Genomic DNA, 20,550 nt, shown 5'->3' with positions numbered 1-20,550 from the left:
GTATGTTAATAATGTGATTTATATGTATTGATTTCCGAAATAAGACCTGTAGTGGGGAGGAAAAAATTGTTTTAATGTTCTCTAATTAGTCACCATTTCTATTAGCAAATACTAAGTTCAACAGAAATGTAATTACCTCGGCTTCCAGCAAGGGTCAAAGGATAGTTGAAATGATAACTCAGTTATCACATATTTGAAGAATTAAGCTTCTTTCCACAAGTCTCTCCAGATTGGAGTTGAGGATTGAGGGAAGCCAAGTTCTCCTTAAGGATGGGCATTTGTGGTCAGATCTGAGGCTGACTCTTTTTGACAATTCAGCTGCAGCTCTACATGTTTTCCAAGTTTCTACGTGGATGATCACTCATCTCAAGAGCCAGGAGCAGCTCTTTTTACTCTTAGGCAGGACTGGCTACATAATTTGCAGGCCCCAGTGCAAAATGAATATACAGAATCGTTGTTAAAAAATTAAGAATTTAGCCTATAATTCCAGCACTTTGGGAGGCCAAGGTGGGCAGATCATGAGGTCAGGAGTTCGAGACCAGCCTGACCAACATGGTGAAACCCTGTCTCTACTAAAAATATAAAAATTAGCTGGGCATGGTGGTGTGTACCTGTAATCCCAGCTCTCAGCAGGCTGAGGCAGGAGAATTGCTTGAACCCAGGAGGCGGAGGTTACAGTGAGTCGAGTGTGCCATTGCACTCCAGCCTGGGTGACAGAACAAAACTCCCATCTCAAAAAAAAAAAAAAAAATTAAGAATTTATTGACAGCAGAGCACTAAACTAAGTGTGGGATTCCTATAAGCACTGGGCCTGTGCAACTTGCATAGGTCACAGATCTGACAAGCCAGCCCTGCTTGTAGGGACCCGAGAGTTAGGGCATCTTATCAAAATTCTGGGAGACAACAAGTAGTTGAAGGAGTTGAGGGTGGAGTCAGAGGCTAATTCAAGTCCTGGCTCCATCAACATTGAGCTGAGTGACCTTATGCAGGTCACTTAACCTCTCTAGGTCCAATGTCATTAGCTAGATTAAGAGACACTTGGACCTGGTGAGCAAAGCTTTTAAAGATGAGCATAGAAAAATGAGGGCAAAGAATTCAAGAAGGAAAAGTGGTAGGGGAAGAAAGGATGGCTAAAGAGCTACAACTTACATCTGTGTGTGTATATATGTATATACACACTTTAGATAGTGTGTCCAGGTTTCAGCATAGCTGGCTCCACTGCACATACTATATTTGATGTTGGCCTCTTTGGGTTCCTCATAGCATAAATTGAGAAGTGAACCCTGGAACAGTGTTTATATAGTATTAGCAAGAAGTATCTGGCAGTGTGCAAGACGCATTGACCATCTGCTTTAGGATAACTTTGTTCTACAGAGAAACAAGTAGATCATTACTACCTTGGAGATGGAACACGTATATTTCACCTTGGTGACTCAAATGGATATCAACGATTCTTAACCAGGGAGATCATTAGGATCATCTATAGGACAATTTCAGCATATAAGTCCGTGGATTTGACACTCAGACATTCCAATTCCTTTGGTCCATGATGGGGCCTAAATTCATGAATTTTTTCTTTTTTTTTTTTTCTTTTTTTTTTTTTTTGAGACTGAGTCTTGCTCTGTCATCCAGGCTGGAGTGCAATGGTGCTATATTGGCTTACTGCAGCCTCAACCTCCCAGGTTCAAGTGATCCTCCCAACTCAACTTTCCAAGTGGATGGGGCTACAGGTGCATGCTACCGTGTCCAGCTATTAAAAAAAATTTTTTTAGAGACAGTGTCTCACCATGTGGTGCAGGCTGGTCTCAAACTCCTGAGTTCAAAGGTTTCTCCTGCCTCAGCCTCCCAAAGTGTTGAGATTACAGGCATAAGCTACTGTGTCTGGCCTCATGAATTTTTTTAAAGTCCCTAAAGTGATTTTTAGTTGGGAACTACCACTGGCTTAAGCCCTCTATATTTAAATTTCAATCTTTCACTTTTTGATAACTCTCTGATATATGACTTGCTCTGACATTTTTAAAAATAAAGAACTACTATAGATTTCTTCTTGGGTGTGGCATTAATCATGCCATGGAAATCATAAAAAGTAAATTGTCTGTAAAACCTGAAAAAAAAGAGAAACACTTCAGGATGAAAGATGAAGACAGTTCTTGGAAGTATGGGCAGGAGAGGGAGCTGGAGCTTTGGCAAGATTGTGCCTAAGCATGTGAAATATAAAGGCCCACTCCTGGGCTTTGAGAAACCTGGATTAGGACAGTAGCTTATAATAGCATATTAGAACTGTGAAAGGCATACAGTTCTGAACTTTATACTCTTTATAATCTTAATTCCTAATTCTTTTTTTTTAAACTTGAGTAATTGAGAAGAAAATACTTCTTCCCCTTGCCTGAATTCTTTGTTTGTCTAGATAATTCTTGGGATGAATAAAGCTGGGTAGGAAGGATCCTACCTTCCTGGGTTGTACATTGTGAATGAGCTCATCCTCACTGCATATATTCCTAAGGTCTCTGAGCTAAGGATGCTGTGATAGAAAACACCATCCTTGTTTCTAAGAGCTTTGTAATCTCAGGGAAGAGACAGGAAAAAAAAAGGAATAATTTGAGAATTCACAAATATCAAGGAGAAGAGCAATGGCTCTGAGGTTTTAGAGAGATAGCCATTGAGATGGGCCAGATGGGAAGATAGACTTTCACTGGCAGATAGACAGGGAGAGGGAAGTCCATGCAAATTACCTTTATGCAGAGACCTGGATCCGGTAAGTGCAGAGCTGTGTTCTGGTGAAGTAAGTTTGGCTGGACTGGAGGGATTGTGTTGAGAGATGTGACAGTTAGTTCTATGTGTCAAACTTGGCTTCAAACACAAATCTAGGTGTTGCTGTGAAGTTATTGTGTAGATGTGAATAAAATGCATGTCACTTAACTTTAAATAAGGTAGATTATCCTAGAAAATCTAGATGGATTTTGCTCAATTGTTGAAAGGCTTTAAGAGCAGAAATGAGCTTTCCCAAAAGAAAAAAATCTGCTTGTAATTGCAGCTGCAGCCTATGCCTGAGAGTTCCAACATGCCCTTCCTAATGACCTGCCCTATGAATTTTTGACTTGGCTAGCAAGGAGGGTATTATCTGGCCAATCGTGTAAGCCAATTCCTTGCAATAAATGTCTTCATATATATTTCCTACTGTTTTTTTTCTCTGATTGAATCCTGACTGATAAGGGAGGAATGGAAGGTAACTGAGCTAGAAAGCTATCATGGCCTTGCATTGTTTTAAAATGAGCTAATGCACCCTTTCACTAGATATTGTTCTCCAAATTCAAGGAAACCGGGTGGTGCTGTTTCTCACACTACCCAGTTGCTGAAACAGCAGGAAATAGCTCGGAGATCTAGCTTGCAGTTTTGTACTCAAAGCAGATTTGAGAGTCCTTGCCCTCTCCCTTTTGTCTTCGCTTCTTCCAAAGGTGTTCAAACTCATGAGTCAGTAAACCTATCACCATGTTAATATAGTGAGTAAATATGGCCAGGCCCACTTGCTGAATGAGTTTATGAGTGCTGGCAGAGCTGGATTTGGGCATTACCCCTAAGCACTGTTAATTCCTTCAAGGAGTACTGAATTCCTGCTTCTCTCAAGGATTCTGTTGCATTGGCAGGTTCCCAGTGTGCTAGGCAGTTTTAAGATTGGTAGGAATAAAGACCAGGTTTTGGTTAAGCTGCCTGCCATCTCTAAATACCACTAAACCAACTAAAAAGAAAGGCAGTCAGAGCTTGTGAGATCAGCAATTTGAGTGGGTGTGGCTCCCTAGTGCCTTTTTCTTTTTTAAGGAGATGAACTTGGGATTTACAGTCTTTGCTAGAGCAAGGATTGAGGAGCCTGCAGTTTGGAGGCGCTCACACCTTGGGCTCCCTGCATTTTAGGTGGCAGGGTAGAACTTTCACAAGCCCAGCTGATCCACTCTGTTAGGAAATCCTTGCTGCATGGCAGGTCCATAACCTGGTTACTGCTACATTTTATTTCTCACTGTAGCGTCAGCCAACTTAGATATTCACTGCGGCAGACCTGGTCATCCTTCCACTCCTGGGACTCTCTGAAACTTTTTAGGAGAAAGAAGTGCATGGAGGTTGAGTTTATTTCCCAAAGGGAATAATGTCATTCCCAAAACTATCTTATAATATATTAAAAACTGGAAAATCACACTATGTTTCTATTTCCTCCATTTAGAATACATGTTCATTCTTTTGTTGAGCTAACCTTACTTCGTAGCCTAGTTCAAGGCTCAGTTCCGTGACCTTGGTTGTTTTCCCTCTTATGAAATCCCCAGACAAGCCATCTGAACCTTTCTTTTGGTGCTTCTGGCCTTGGGTTGTATTTTAAACCTTGATGCGAGTTTGTTTTGCCTTTTGTCTAGGTCCTGAATTGTGTTTGATTTCTCTGTGTCCCCTTCTAATATGATATGAGACTCTAGTACTGTGCAGTCCAATACAGTGGGCACGTGTGGCTACTGAGCACCTGAAATGTGGCTCATTCCAGTTTAGATAAGCTATAGGTATAAAAAATACACACTGGGCTGGGCTAGTGGCTCATGCCTATAAATCTTAGAGCTTTGGGAGGCTGAGGCAGGAGGATCACTTGAGACCAGGAGTTTGAGACCAGGGGTTTACGACCAGCCTGGGCAACCTAATGAGACCCTGTTTCTATAAATTTTATTTTTTTTTAATTAGCCAGGAGTGGTGGTAACTTGGGAGGCTGAGGTAATAGTGATTTTTAAACACCAACACTGACAATAATAATATTGGTTCTTGAACACCAATACACAGGCAATGGTAAGTTCAGGAAAAACTTTCACCAAAGGCAAAATGAATATAAAGGGAATGATAGATGGAATGTATGAGTGTGTATGTGTGTGTCTGAAGTTCCCATTCTCTTCTTACTGTCTTATATTTTATTCTGAAAGTACATCCTTCTCACTTTTTGCTTATTAAAACATTTCTTCTCTAATTAAGCAGTGGTAATAATAGATGATTAGTACGCTTTTTTTTTTTGAGACAGAGTTTTGCTTGTTGCCCAGGCTAGAGTGCAGTGGCGTGATCGAAGCTCCAGCTCACTGCAATCTCTACTTCCCGGGTTCAAGCGATTCTCCTGCCCTAGCCTACTGAGTAGCTGGGATTACAGGCATGCACCACCACGCCTGGCTAATTTTGTATTTTTAATAGAGATGGGATTTTGCCACGTGGGTCAGGCTGGTCTTGAACTCCTGACCTCAGGTGTTCCACTTGCCTCTGCCTCACAAAGTGCTGGGATTACAGGTATGAGCCACCATGCCCAGCCGGTTATTACATTTTCAAAGTGTTTTGCAAAGATAAAAAATTAGCAGTCCCCTCCCCTTTTCCACCCCCCTTTTTTCCTCCTAAAATTGTTCAGGTCTAAAGGTGTGGAATCACTGGTTCATGTCATAGGTAAACTAACTTTGGTTCTAAAGTTCCTTTCTGCAAAATTTTCACTTTGCTTCATAAGAAATCTGAGAGTAGACTTTTGATTTAATCTGTCTCTTGAAACTCATCCAGTGCTGAGGAATAATACATGATTTATCATCTTGAAGGCCTTGCACTGTTACTACAAAGAGCTAAACAGATAAATGTATCACGTTTTGCAGATGTGACTTGATGGTCACTTGGATACATTTTGCCTTGTTATTGATGAAACATAAGACTATTACGTTTTAAATCTATGTAAATAGAATCTATAAATAAACCAGGTTCTCAGGATAAGGGTAAAATAATTTTCTCTAAACAACTGAACACCAAGTGATTATAAATTTTATATTTTCATCTCACAAAAGTTCACAAAGCTATATTATCTATAAGACATCAACAAAAGTACTATTGCCAGTGGTGAATCCTTACAGGTCTGCAGCAAACTTGATTCTTGTTTCCTTGGAGGAAAGAATTCAGCCAAGGGGCAGAAGTGAGTTTAAAGCAGAGAAAGAGACCAAGGCAAGTTTTAGAGCAGGAGTGAATGTTTGTTAAAACATTTTGGAGCAGGAGTGAAAGGAGGTAAAGTACACTTGGAAGAGGGCCATGTGGGCTACTTGAGAGATCCAAATGCCCCATTCAGCCCTTGACTTGGAGTTTTATAAGTTGGCATGGTTCTGGGTTTTTTTCTTCTCTCTCGATTCTTCTTCCCTTTGTGGTTGGCTGTTGCTCAACTGTTGCGTGGGCAGTGTTGGTCATTTGGGAGGGTGACCACTTGCGTAGTGTGTTTACTTAGGTTGTGCTCATGCTCCCTAGGGGCAATTTTTCTTAACCAGTCAAATGCCCCCAGAGGAAGGCTGTACATCCACCATTTTGCCTCTTAGTGAGCATGCCTGAGTCCACTTGCTCAACTCCTGAGATCTTATTGGGAAGCTGCTGATCACCAGCTCCAGGTATTTTCTGTCCACTGGGAGACCGTCTTTCCCTCAGAGAAACAGTTTAATAAACACCTGACCATCACCTGATGGTTACCTGATATTCTTGGGTGGGGCGAGGGCTCTCCTGCCCTGCTCACGTCTGCCTAACTATCTACTCTAACAGTACACGGATGTTCTTTACTACTAATTTGATTTCTAAGAAAAAATTAAGATCCCAATTGAAATATTTCTGTCGGGAAGAATGCCGGGCTGACTTTGGCTTTAGCCTGTCATTGGCTAGCTATGGATCACATGATCTTTCTGAATTCCAGTTTCACCATATTTAAATTGAGGTATTTGGACCATTTCCAACTTCCAAAATTTCAGCTCTAAATTTTTTTGTCTTTAATCTCTGATCTAATGATATAGTTCTCTAAATCAGCAGCAGATGGCAGTGTAAAAGTAGAGAACTTTTAAAACCTCTTTCAATTTGCTGTTCACCTGTAAGAGAATTTCTGTTCATTTTTTTCCTAACACTTGAATTGTTTTTCAAAAAAACCATTTGTTAGGCCAAAAAATGACTTGAGAATTTATTACATAGTTGATAACAATGATGTATATTTCATACAACAGTGGCTTTGGTTGTACATGCTATGAAAATTACCCCTCCATCTTGCCCCGACACTCCCAGGCTCTGAGGTTTCCCTGTGGAATTAACATGCATTAAGGAGCAAAGAGTTAAAGTCCCATTTTGAGGATGAAACTTGAAACTTTTCAAGCATGCCAGGAATAATCTCTGTGTTTCAATTGCATTGTGTTGTAAAATTTGTGAAAACCGACACTCAGCGTCAATGTGGTTTGGTAACAACAGAGAAGGGTCGTGCTTATGCTGTCAGACATCCGTTTGTAAAATTAGACTCTGAAAACTGTTTCTATTTTTGAAGTATCTAAGTTTTTCTCATTGTATTGGATGATAAGTTTGGTCTTTCAAATAGATTTTCCTTTTAAAACACTGGCACAGAATATTTCCCTCTGTTTGTCATGTAAATGTATCAGTCTCCTCTTCTGCACTGGCTCACACGAGGGCCTGAAAATGGGAGGGTCCAGTTCTTGACCAGGAAGGAATGTGGGAGAGCCTTAAGCACTGGGAGCTATGATCTCAGTATATCTCAGGGGCCATAAACTGGTCTTAAATACGTGTTTAAGAAGTTCTCAGGTATTGGGAAGAATGTAGTGCCTGGATTATTGGATCTTGCCTCTGTCATTTACAAATAGTGAGACTATGATGGATTCCATTGTTTCTCTGAGCTTGCTTCAAAAAGGAGTAAAAGACACATACATACAGAAAAGTGTATGTATCGTGACAGTATAGCTCCATAAATGTTCATGAACTGAACCCACTCATGTAATCAGCACATTCACACCAAGGACCAGAACATGAGCAGTGCCCTGGAAGTTTGGCTTTGCTCTCTTCTGATTTTAACTCCCCAGCCCCTACTGAAGATAGCCAACATCCTGACTTCTAACACAGATTAGTTTTGCTTGTTTCTGTAATTAGGTGTTTATCTGGGTGTTTCTGTTGGGTATATACATAGGATTGGAACTTCTGGGTTTTACAGCATGCTGTGTTCGGCTTTAGTGAACACTGCCAGCAGTGTGTGAGAGTTCTGTTCATACCACCTTCTTGCTAACAGTATTACCTGTCTTTAACCATTCTGGTAGGTATGGTTTTTGAAAATTGAAGATCATAGCTTGAAAGGTTGTCAACTGAATTCAGATATACTTCTCTTTGCTTCCAAATCCTTAGTCTTTCTTCTACCATAGACCTAAACAGCTTCTTTGAGCTTGTTTCCTTCCGTGTTAAATGAGACTGTTGGGCTAAATAACCCTTAACATCCTTTTATTTCTAGTACATTAAGTTCTGTAGTTCTGGGTACAGTCCTAGTAGGAAAGAATTTCACTATCACTTAAATTCTGTTACATGAGCAGTTGCCCATTTATGCATAGAACAATTCCAGGTGATGGTCCCTTCGGCCTGTTAGTCAACAGAGCACAGTAACGCTATAAGGTGGGTGCTATTATCATTCCCATTTTCAGATGAGGAAACTAAGGCACAGAATGATCAAATAAGTTGCCCAAGACCAAACAGCTACCAAGTAGTAGGGCTAGAATTTGAATAAAATCTGACTTCAGAACCCCCGTTTCTTAACTATGTGATCTTATCATCCTTGCATTTCATTATAAAAAAGGATGAGACTAACAATAGTATCCACCTCCCAAAGCTGCTGTAAGATTAAAATGAGACGAGATTGTTCACGTGAACTGCCTCACATCGTAAATACTCAGTGGATGTTTATTTTTGTTGTTGTTTTATGACGGAAAGAATCATTTTGAACTTATGATGGATGGATCATATGATAATAAGTGAAGGTTTCATTTCTTTTTTTAGGTCCTGTCTGCAGTCTCTGTGTCTCATCTTTTGGAGCAAGAACCGTCACAATCTTTAGTGGCTTCATGGTGGCTGGAGGCTTGATGTTGAGCAGTTTTGCTCCCAATATCTATTTTCTGTTTTTTTCCTATGGCATTGTTGTAGGTAAGGAACCTCGTCACTGTGACTTTCCTAACCTTCAAGAGTGACATATCATTTCACCAGTGCCAGGTTTATGATTCACTTAACGTAAAGGAGTGAAAATGCTCACTAATAATATACTTTCAATGACCACTTCTCTAAAAATTGTTGCTTTAGTAAAAAAAAAACCTGCCCAGTGAATCAAAATGTTTGAAAGAACCAACAATCCATACTGTGTCTCCTTGCAAGGCTCAGGTAAGTTTTTCATCTCAGCCCTTGTCTCTCTATAGCACTAAAAGGAAAAGTGAGAGAAGGGGAACATAAAACTTGGATGTTGTTGACATTGGTCACGTCTCACTAAATTATGAAGTAGCCCTTTTCCTATTGGGCAGTCAAGCATGATTCTTTGAAGCTGTTTGTGCTCACAAAAACAGCTGTTTGCATTCCATAGTATCTGTTGCTGTGGGCCCAAGTCAAAAGTCACAGCACAGGTAAAAAGTCAATTTGAAAGCATGTATTAGTAGTACTATTTTTTTTTTTTTTTTTTAAGAGATAAAACGTGAGTGAAGAAAGCTTAGTGGTGGGATGATACTGGTTACAGGGGAGGAAAGCATAGGAGGCTCAGGGCCTTAAAGTACTGATAATTTGGGAAGATATCCTTGTCATGTCGTTATACTAACTGTGTTCAGTGTTAAAAATCACCAGACTTGGTATTCCTAGGAGCTGTTGGTGGGCCTTAGAAAAAGATGACCTCTAGTTTTCAAGTTTTTTCTTAATGCCTGAAAAGAGCTAATTTTGTTGACTACCAATGTTCCTCCTTTCTGCTTGGAAATATTTCTTCAATAATATATAATAGAAAATGTAGCAACTAACATTCACCGAGTACTTATCATGTGCTAGGGACTCTGCTAAATGCTTTATACGATCTCATTTCCTCTTCACAAAAACCCATTTTACAGAGAGGGAAAGTGAAGCTCAGAGAAGTAAAAATCTTACTAACTAAATTAACAAAGCGAGGAGACTTGGTCTGACACATAGAGATGGACACTCAGTAGTCCATTTAGATGGGATTTGATATTGGTTTGGGCTTACACCCTTGGCTATTGCTACTGATGGTGGAGTCACAGGACTTCCACTTGGCTTTCCCTACTATGACGGCATTGTGGGGAATGAGAACTCTTACTGCTTAGGCCAAGAAACCAAAGAACAGCTTATGGAGTTCTACCAGCTGTTGTGTGTATGTGCTATAATTAAATATCAGGGACTGAAGAAAGGACCATTGGCTGGGCAGTTGGGGTGTAATTCCATATATTACCTGCCCCCATATAAGCCCACTCTAAGGGGAAGCCATGCAGACTCTTCATATCTCTAACAACAATGTTCAAAATGTATTTTACTTTCCTCAGTGTACAGTTACCTAAACAGATGGCCCTAGTTCTCTTTGGGGAAAGACTCAGGTTATCATTCCATACATACAAACTTGTCATTGTGTTTTTGCAATGTCCTTCCTCCTAGAGTCCTGGTCTTTCCTTCAGTTAGTGGATTATCGGTCAGAAAACAGGCTCAAGTCTGAGGACGTATGTTGCTCTGGTTTGGCAATAGGTTCTGATTCTCAGTGACTAAGAGGAAACCATCAGCTCATGGAGGGAGCACTGGACTTCAGGTCAGCAGACACAGGTTCTGTGGGCTTGAGCAAGCTCATTAATCTCTACGAATGGCTGTATCCTCCCTCATCTGTGAAGGCAGGCTAAGAAACCTATCTCATATGGGTCTTGTGAGGACTAAATGATGTCAAGCAAGATAACAATAAAATAAAGAGTTGAGTTAGATTTCAATTAATAAAAAAACTCTCACCATGGCCCTTATTGGGGACCTGTGAGTAACTGCTTGCTGGTGAATTGTTAACATTTCCCACCGTTGTTGATTTCCTTGCAGTTTTATTTCATCAGTAGGCTTATGGTGGAGGGCTCATGGAATGTTTGGGAGATAAATAAATGGGATAATAATATCGGGATTATATAATAAATAAAATGGGATTGTAATGGGACAGTTACCATTTAAAGTAGAGTATCAAATTGAGAAGAAAGTGACAGGAAATTATTACACAGTCTAAACTCATCTCATTTCTGTATTTTGAGCTCTTCGGAAACACAAGAAGGGTTCAGTCTTATGGTAACATTTATAAGATGCAATTCTGTGCAGAATCATATCCTAAGGACTTTCATTTGTCTGGAATGAACTAGATGGCCTCTTAAGCTAGTGAGTATGACCAAGGGAAAGATCAGACACTGACTAGCAGGCAGGCTCTGGGGTTGGACCATGTGGGTTAACCTTCTTTTATTCACTTGCCAGCTGTGTGACTGTAAACATGTTTTGTAACTTCTGTTTTCTCATTTTTCAACTGAGCATAATGATAGCCCTTATAGGAGTTTGTGAAGATGAGTAACATAATGCAATGAATGTTAAGCATAAACCATTGTCATTCATTTTGTGACCTTGACAAGTTATTCAGCCTCTCTGAGCTTCCATTTTTATTTTATTATAAAGTGGCACTGATACGAGTTCACAGAGGTATTGTGACTATTCATGAGATAATGTTTATAAAGAGGCATACAGAGATATTTAATACACATTTATTCCTTTCTCCTTAAATTTCTTTCTGATCTGTACAGCTGCAGTTTTTGGCTACTGAAGAAGCTCTGTTGGATCAGAAATATTTGTGTAAGAGATTTAAAAATATAGAAAAAGAAATTAAAGTTAAATTGGATATTACAACCTAAAATGTCAAAATTATACTAAAAGTGTATTAATTGGAATAATTCTGTTTACCATTTAATTATCTTTACAAAACTATTTGAAGATATGGTGTGATTTTGTTTAGGTTTGTATAGCTCAAATGAAAACCTGTACCAACTTGTCAGATTGCAGGATTAATTGCAATGAGGAACCTGATACCATATCAGTATAGCTTTTGTGCTCTGTTATAGTAAATCCATTTATTTATTCTCTACTTTGTTGTTGTTTTGTTGTTGTTATTGTTTTTGAGGTGGAGTCTCACTGCAACCTCTGCCTCATGGGTTCAAGTGATTCTCCTGCCTCAGCCTCCCAAATAAGCTGATACTACAGGAGCGTACCACCATGCCTGGCTCATTTTTGTATTTTTAGTAGAGACGGGGTTTCACCACATTGGCCAGGCTGGTCTTACGCTCCTGACCTCAGTGATCCGCCGTCTTGGCCTCCCAAACTGCTGGGATTACAGGCATAAGCCACTGCGCCTGGCCTCTGTTTATCCTGTACTATAAACAGATCTTCATTCAAACCTGATTTTGTAGCAACATGCATTGGCTATTTGAAAAATATTGGTTTGCTGAATTATGCAAGAACTTAAAAATATTAACACATTTTATTGTAAAACATCACTTTGGTTAATATTACCAACAAGCTCACTGGAAATCTTTATGTATTGGCAAGTGATTGTAAGCCACATGGCCAAATCTGGTGATTGAGGCTCCTGTTTTCTCAATAACTTTACTAAATCAGGAAAAAGGCAGTGCAGTGGGAGATGAAAATTAAGTGGGTAGGACGTGGTGGTGCAGGGAATGTGCCTGTAATGAATTGCTCAAGCTTCTTTCTAGCAATTTCTCTTTGCTTTGTTGAAAAGCACAACTCAAAAGTCCTTGCATTCTCTTTTCTTTAGAATACATTGTTAGTTCCCATCTCTACTAAACGTACAAAAAATTAGCCGAGCATGGTGGCGCGCGCCTGTAGTCTCAGCTACTTGGGAGGCTGAGGCAGGAGAATTGCCTGAACCCAGGAGGCGGAGGTTGTCGTGAGCCCCGAGATCGCGCCATTGCACTCCAGCCTGGGTGACAAGAGTGAAACTCTGTCTCAAAAAAAAAAAAAAGAATACATTGTTAGTCAGTTACCTATGTGTTTTGTTTTGTTTTGTTTTGTTTTGTTTTTTGAGATGAAGTTTTGCTCTTGTTGCCTAGGCCGGAGTGAAATGGCACAATTCTGGCTCATTGCAACCTCCACCTCCCATGTTCAAACAGTTCTCCTGCCTCAGCCTCCCAAGTAGCTGGGATTACAGGCATGCACCACCACCCTGGCTAAATTTTTTATATATATATATTTTTAGTAGAGATGGGGTTTCTCCATATTGGTCAGGCTGGTCTCAAACTCCAGACCTCAGGTGGTCCACCTGCCTCAGCCTCCCGAAGTGCTGAGATTACAGGTGTGAGCCACCATGCCCAGCTTATAGTTTTCTTAATATTCCCTTCCTAATTTTTGGAAGAATTATATTTTCTTCCCCCTCACCCTCCTCCATCACCTATTTTTTTTTTTTTTTTTAATAATGTCTGCATAGTCCACTGAGACTGGGGAGGGAAAAGAATATGTTTGTAGACAGTCTGATTCTCCTGCTCTAATTCTGGCAAATGGGATAAAGTATATTTTCTTTATATCCATTTTAGGAGAACTAGAGCTTTACAAGCCCTCCCTTTCAAAGTTGTTATAAAATTAAAGATAATCTTTAACTGTCATGGATACACAGGTGTAGTAAGGTACTATGATTTTTTAATGTAGTCTGAGGCAGTATCTACATAATGCCATAATACTCAGGTGAAAAATGAAAAAAAGTATACCAATATCATGGCTATTTTTTAGTACTCAACTATAGTGTAGGCACAGAAACTACATCTTTACTTTTTTTATGCCTCTTAGTTTTTAGAATGATCTTACAAGATTGTTTTAAAGATAAGGGAAAGTAGGAATTAGAGAGTTTAAATGACTTTGCCAAAAGCACACAACCAATTGTCTAGTTGTGTGCCTTTGGAATAGACTTGAAAATATATAACTTGTAGCACAGCACACTAAGTGTAATAATGAAATGAAGCCAATGTATGTGTGTGTGCAGGGGAGACAGAGTGGAGGCTTCATGCTTAATTTATGCTTGAGCTGAGTCTTGAAGAGCAGGCAGGATGTGGTTCAAGTGGATATGGGTTGGAAGGGGAGTGGGGTGGCATGAGGAGGACATTTCAGTAGCCTAAGTACTCAGAGGTGGGAGATAGAATGGATAAACTGTAGTCTTTTTGTTAAGGAATGCACAGATGGTGTGGGGAGTTGCAAACATGTCAAAGCATGGTGTGTAACAGGCCAGATGCTAACAGTTTTATGTGGTCTTTATTGCAAGAGCATGACATAATGAGAATTGCATGACAACAGTTTAGAAGACAGATTGGTAAGAAAGATACTGAAGGCTGAGACTGCTATTAGGAGGCCTTAGATGAAATTAAAAAGATGAGGAGGTGAACTGAGGCAGTGTCAGTGCTGAGAGAGACTGAAGTTTATAATTTAGGCTGTGGGTGTGATAAACAGCTTGATGTCTGCTTTGATGAGAGGGGATGAGGCCTCTGAAGTTGTGGTCTCACCCAGAAGTATGTGAAATGGAAGGTAAAGTGTGGAAAAGAAATGTTACAACATGTAAATATATTTAGTTTTTACTATTTAAAAAAGGGAAACAATTATGCCTTACTAATATTGATGCTGTGAATTGTCAGTAATACAAGTATTTACTTTTAAAATTGTTATACTTTTACTTGAGGTTGGTACACGGAAGTTTTTCACTGGTAGGGGTCTGATCCAAACTGGTTGGAGACCAAGGAATGCTTTAAGGCAGTGTTTTCCAAACTGTTTAATTTTGGGACCCTTTACATTCTTTTATTTAGGATACCAAGAAGCTTTTGATTATGAGGATTATATTTAGATTTAGTCTATTAAAATGTATTGTATTAAGAGATAAGACATTGAAAAATATTTGTTTAGTCATTCATTTCAAGTTAACAAATCCAGGGCATGTTAGCATAAATATATTTATTATGAAAAATAACTCTTTTCCAAAGCAAGACAAAACTTGGTGAGAAGAGTGCCATTGTTTTACATGTTTGCAAATCTCTTTAATGTCTGGTTTCATAGAAGGCAGCTGAATTCTCCTATCTACTTCTGTACTCAATATGTTGCAATATGCTTCTTGATTAAAGTATATGAAGAAAATCTGGTCTCACACAAAGATGTAATTAAAAAAGGGAAAAGTGTGAATAGCCCTATCAAGTAATTATAGATATTCTTCTACTGAAACTTGGTGATAGTTTCCTAAGGATTAATTGCAATAAGGAACCTGATACTGTATCAGTATACTTTTCATACTCTGTTATTGTAAATCCATTTATTTATTCTGTGCTTTGAATAGATCTTGATTCAAACCTAGTTTTGTAGCTTCATGCATTGGCTATTTGAAAAATACCAATTTGCTGAGTTACGTAAGAACTCAAAAATGTTAACACATTTCATTGTAAAACGTTACTTTGGTTAGTATTACTAAAAAGCTCGTAAGAAATCTTTATGGATTGGGAAACTGTCAAATGCATGCTGATAGATACAAGTTTTCTAAAATTCTGGGTTTTTGTTTTTGTTTTTGTTTTTTTTGCTGGAACACATGAATTTTATCATTGGCAACAATTACTGCCAGTTGTTTCCCAGCACTGGTTCATTCCCAAGAAAATAACAGCCAGACACCCAAGGTTAAACAACCATAGTTTGTCTATCAGACACTGTTTCAAATAAAATGATGTTATATTTTTAAAGTGGTTATTTTAGCTAGCTATAAAACAGTCACTTAAGTGCTTATCCTTGCAGCAATTATTGTAATTTGAGTGAAGCATGGAAAACAAATCTGTTTATTTTTACTGCGAGGGTGTGGTGGTAAAGCCTATAGTGTAAAGTTCCTCAGGAGTACCTTAGTTTGTGGTAGGCTTTTGCAGTTTTACTCACCATCCCTTTTACACCATCCACATAAATGTGAACATAGTGAAAAAAGCAGAGAACATCTCAGTATTATTATGAAAATAGTTTCGACTTGACTAACTTCATGAAAGATCTTAGGGACTGTAGATACACAGACCTCTCTTTAGCAACTGCTGGTTTAAGGTTGTCCTGAAGCAGATGAAGAGAGGTATCATGCCACTTTTTGCTTTCTTTCTTTTTTTTTTTAATGAGACAGAGTCTTGCTCTGTTGCCTAGGCTGGAGTGCAGTAGCAAGATCTTGGCTTGCTGCAACCTCCACCTCCAGGGTTCAAGTGATTCTCCTGTCTCAGCCTCCTAAGTAGTTGAGACTACAGGTGTGCGCCATTGTGTATCTGGCTAATTTTTTGTGTTTTTAGTAGAGACAGTGTTTTGTCATGTTGGCCAGGCTCATCTCAAACTCCTGACCTTAAGTGATCCTTCCACCTCAGCCTCCCAAAGTGCTGGGATTGCAGGCATGAGCCACTGCGCCTGGCTTCACCTTTTGCTTTCTGACAAATTTAAAGTAAATGCATTTCAGATTTCTGCTACATTAAAAAAAAGTGAAGTAATCTTATCTGAACCCTGTAGCCTTTAAATCATTTTTAAAAATTCATTTTAGTATAAGATTTAAAGTTTAGAGGTTGTTTCAACTTTTTTGGCATTAACACTTAGTAATCTGAAATGTCTTCTTCATATCTTTGATGCTTAACATTTGACACAGCTCTGACTACGAAATCACGGAAAGCATGAATGAATAATGCAAATGTCAATTTGCATTATTTACACTAAAGCCCCCTCCAAAGGCTTTCAGGGATAGTCTTAATTAAGGGTGACATTTTTTGGCTTCACAAAATTGATTGGTTAGAAACAGTTTTTATTTCATGTCTTGAAGTGTCCTCTGTGTAGTAATGACACCTGTATAAATTAATCCAACTCATGTCTTAGATTTTGAGATAGGATTTTTTCTTTATGAATGACATAAAAGGGCACTCTATTTTTAAATGGTTATTTAAAATGTGATTGTTTTAATCTATCTCATTTCATTAATAAGACTCTGATGAATGCAATCATGGATGATCCTCTGAGTCCTGGACTAAGTGCTGATTTCCTAAAATGTTTATGTAGTATATTTGTTAAATTCATGTATTCTTTTAAATCATAGTCCAGGTAGCTATTTTAAGTAATGAAAATGATCTTAATAATTCATGTAATAGGCCATAGTTAATTCAGTTTTTAGACTGTCGCTTATGTGTTATTTTAGAGTGATGATGAAGAACAGATAATGTTGCAGAAGAAAGGCATAAAGTAAACGAGTGAGGGCCAAAGGAGAATTATATGAAAACGAACTGGGGTTGTCAGATACTTAGAAGGGAAGAAAATATTAAGCTAACAAATGAGAGCCCTGGAGATGATCTGGAGATAAATATTACTTTTGGGATTCAGGAAGAGAAATTTAGTTTTAAGATTTTTGTTGTCGTTGTTAATTATAAAATAATTTCAAATTTACAGAAAAGTGGAGAATAGTATAGCAAACAACCATATGCTCACCAATAGTTGTCAATATCTTGTTGTATGTGCTTCCTTTTTTTGGTGAAAGTATTTTAAAGTAAAGACATCACTACATTTTACTTCTAAATAAGGTAATATGCACTCCTAAAAGATAAAGACTTACAAATAAAAATTTCACTATGATGAGATGATCTGAGAACCCCACAGGACTTGCCTGAGAGCCTTCATTTTGCAGACCGCGGTGTGCAGGCTAAACTCTAACAAGATAGCTTTGGGTGATGAAGCGTACTTTTAAAAGTTGTTTAGAGAATGTAGAAGAGGAAGAACACTGAGCTGGTAGCAAGGACTTGGAAGAGGCATAAACCTCTAAGGGGCAAATTTGATTAAATTTGCTATTTGGTATGTGAATTTAGCCATTTTCTCTCTCTCTCCATAATGTCTTAATTTACATTTGCATTATTCATTCATGGTTTAGACATTGGATGCTTTTTTACTTGACCTTACCTTAAGGTGGGCGTGGGTTGAAAAATGAGGCTGCCCACTGTGTCTATTGGGGCTACACACATGGAAGGAATCTAGGAGTCTGCCCTTCTAACAGTTTTAGCCAGTGAGTAATGGAATGTCCTACTGGACATACTTTTTTCTCTTGCATTGAACTAATACAGTGTCTTAATTTATGAAATGTCTTCTTCTCATGCTTAGGTCTTGGATGTGGTTTATTATACACTGCAACAGTGACCATTACGTGCCAGTATTTTGACGATCGCCGAGGACTTGCACTTGGCCTGATTTCAACAGGTACATTTTCAAAATTAGTACAGTATTGTCACCATTCAGTCTTCTAAACAAAATAAAAAGTTACCAAGCACAGACATGTTTAACCAACCATTACCCAGCTACCAATCAGGTAGCAAAATAATTTTTTTATTTCTAGAAGGAAAGTTTATTTTAGTCGTAAATATGGGAGTGGCTTTCCTTTCTTTTTAATATTTTACATTATAATTTTAATATTTTACATTATAATTTTAATGTCTTATATTGGATGTTTTCTAAAATTTATAGCTTTTCTATTCTAAAACTGTAAACAGATACTTAGCATTACATTAATAAAGTTTTACATGGACACCTATGATTGTCAAAGCACTTTTAGAAACTTAAACTTAAATGACCACAAAACTTGAAAACTTGTCTTTATGATATTTTTTAAAAAGCTGTTTTTTCCTGCCATTGTATTTGTTCCCTGAAAGTCCAAAGTGAACAGTTTTGTTACTGTTTTATTATTATTATTATTATTATTATTATAGTTTAAGTTCTGGGATACATGTGCAGAATGTGCAGGTTTGTTACATGGTTATACATGTGCCATGGTGGTTTGCTGCACCCATCAACCTGTCATCTACATTAGGTGTTTCTTCTAATGCTATCCCTCCCCTTATTCCCCTCCATGACAGTCCCAGGTGTGTGATGTTCCCCTCCCTATGCCCATATGTTCCCATTGTTCAATCCCACTTTTGAGTGAAAACATGTGGTGTTTGGTTTTTCTGTTCCTGTGTTAGTTTGCTGAGAATGATGGTTTCCAGCTTCATCCATGTCCCTGCAAAGGACATTAACTCATTCTTTTTTATGGCTACATAGTATTCTATGGTGTATACATGCCATATTTTCTTTATCCAGTCTAACATTGATGGACATTTGAGTTGGTTCCATGTCTTTGCTATTGTGAATAGTGCTGTAATAAACATACGTGTGCATGTGTCCTTATCATAGAGTGATTTATAATCCTTTGGGTATGTACCCATTAATGAGATTGCGGGGTCAAATGGTATTTCTAGTTCTAGATCCTTGAGGAATCGCCATACTGTCTTGCACAATGGTTGAACTAATTTATACTCCCACCAACAGCGTAAAAGCATTCCTATTTCTCCACACCCTCACCAGCATCTGTTGTTTCCTGACTTTTTAATGGTCACCATTCTAACTGGAGTGAGATGGTATCTCACTGTGGTTTTAATTTGCGTTTCCCTAATGATCAGTGATCATGAGCTCTTTTTCATGTTTGTTGGCCACATAAATATCTTCTTTTGAAAAATGTCTGTTCATGTTCTTTGTCCACTTTTTGATGGGGTTGTTTTTAATTCTTGTAAATTTGTTTAAGTTACTTGTAGATTCTGAATATTAGCCCTTTGTCAGATGGAGAGATTGTAAAATTTTTCTCCCATTCTGTAGGTTGCCTGTTCACTTTGATGTTAGTTTCTTTTGCTGTGCAGAAGCTCTTTAGTTTAATTAGATCCCATTTATCAATTTTGGCTTTTGTTGCCATTGCTTTTGGTGTTTTAATTATGAAGCTTTTGCCCATTCCTGTGTCCTGAATGGTATTGCCTAGGTTTTCTTCTAGAGTTTTTATGGTTTTAGGTCTTACGTTTAAATCTTTAATCCATCTTGAGTTAATTTTTGTATAAGATGTAAGGAAAGAGTCCAATTTCAGTTTTCTGCATATAACTAGCCAGTTTTCCCAACATAACTTGTTAAATAGGGAATCCTTTGTCAGATTTGTCAAAGATCAGATGGTCGTAGATGTATGGCGTTATTTCTAAGGCCTCTGTTCTGTTCCATTGGTCTATATATCTATTTTGGTACCAGTACCATGCTGTTTTGGTTACTGTAGTCTTGTAGTATAGTTTGAAGTCAGGTAGCATGATGCCTTCAGCTTTGTTCTTTTTGCTTAGGATTCTCTTGGCTATACAGGCTCTTTTGATTCCATATGAAATTTAAAGTTGTTTTTTCTAATTCTGTGAAGAAAGTTAATGGTAGCTTGGTGGGAATAGCATTGAATCTATAAATTACTTTGGGCAGTATGGCCATTTTCATGATATTGATTCTTCCTATCCATGAGCATGGAATGTTTTTCCATTTGTTTGTGTCCTCTCTTATTTCCTTGAGCAGTGGTTTGGAGTTCTCCTTGAATAGGTCCTTCACATCCCTTGATATGCTTTTGCAGCGACTGTTTCTTTCTTTTTTTTTTTTTTTTTTTTTTTTTTAGACGGAGTTTTGCTCTTGTTACCCAGGCTGGAGTGCAATGGCGTGATCTCGGATCAACGCAACCTCTGCCTCCTGGCTTCAAGCAGTTCTCCTGCCTCAGCCTCCTGAGTAGCTGGGACTACAGGCGTGCACCACCATGCCCAGCTAATTTTTGTATTTTTTAGTAGAGATGGGGTTTCACTTTGTTGACCAGGATGGTCTCGATTTCTTGAC

At 38.4% G+C, this 20,550-nt stretch overlaps 1 protein-coding gene across 3 annotated transcripts in view; it reads left to right on the top strand.

Moving 5' to 3' along the window:
* SLC16A9 (solute carrier family 16 member 9) overlaps positions 1–20,550 on the top strand; it is a 46,119-nt gene that overhangs the window by 15,167 nt on the left and 10,402 nt on the right. For 2 of the 3 annotated variants that reach the window (XM_012445769.3, XM_012445767.3), the window contains exons 3-4: positions 8,830–8,973; positions 18,001–18,096. In XM_012445769.3, coding sequence (XP_012301192.3) covers positions 8,830–8,973; positions 18,001–18,096 — 240 coding nt within the window. The remainder of the gene's footprint in view (positions 1–8,829; positions 8,974–18,000; positions 18,097–20,550) is intronic. The other variant, XM_064374148.1, reaches the window with a different exon arrangement.

This window comes from Aotus nancymaae, unplaced genomic scaffold (genome assembly GCF_030222135.1).
Source record: "Aotus nancymaae isolate 86718 unplaced genomic scaffold, 86718_ANA_hifiasm-v0.15.2.pri h1tg000010l, whole genome shotgun sequence".
Lineage (NCBI taxonomy): Eukaryota > Metazoa > Chordata > Mammalia > Primates > Aotidae > Aotus > Aotus nancymaae.
Note: the sequence above shows the minus strand (reverse complement) of the source record. Positions and strands in the feature narration are given on the sequence as shown.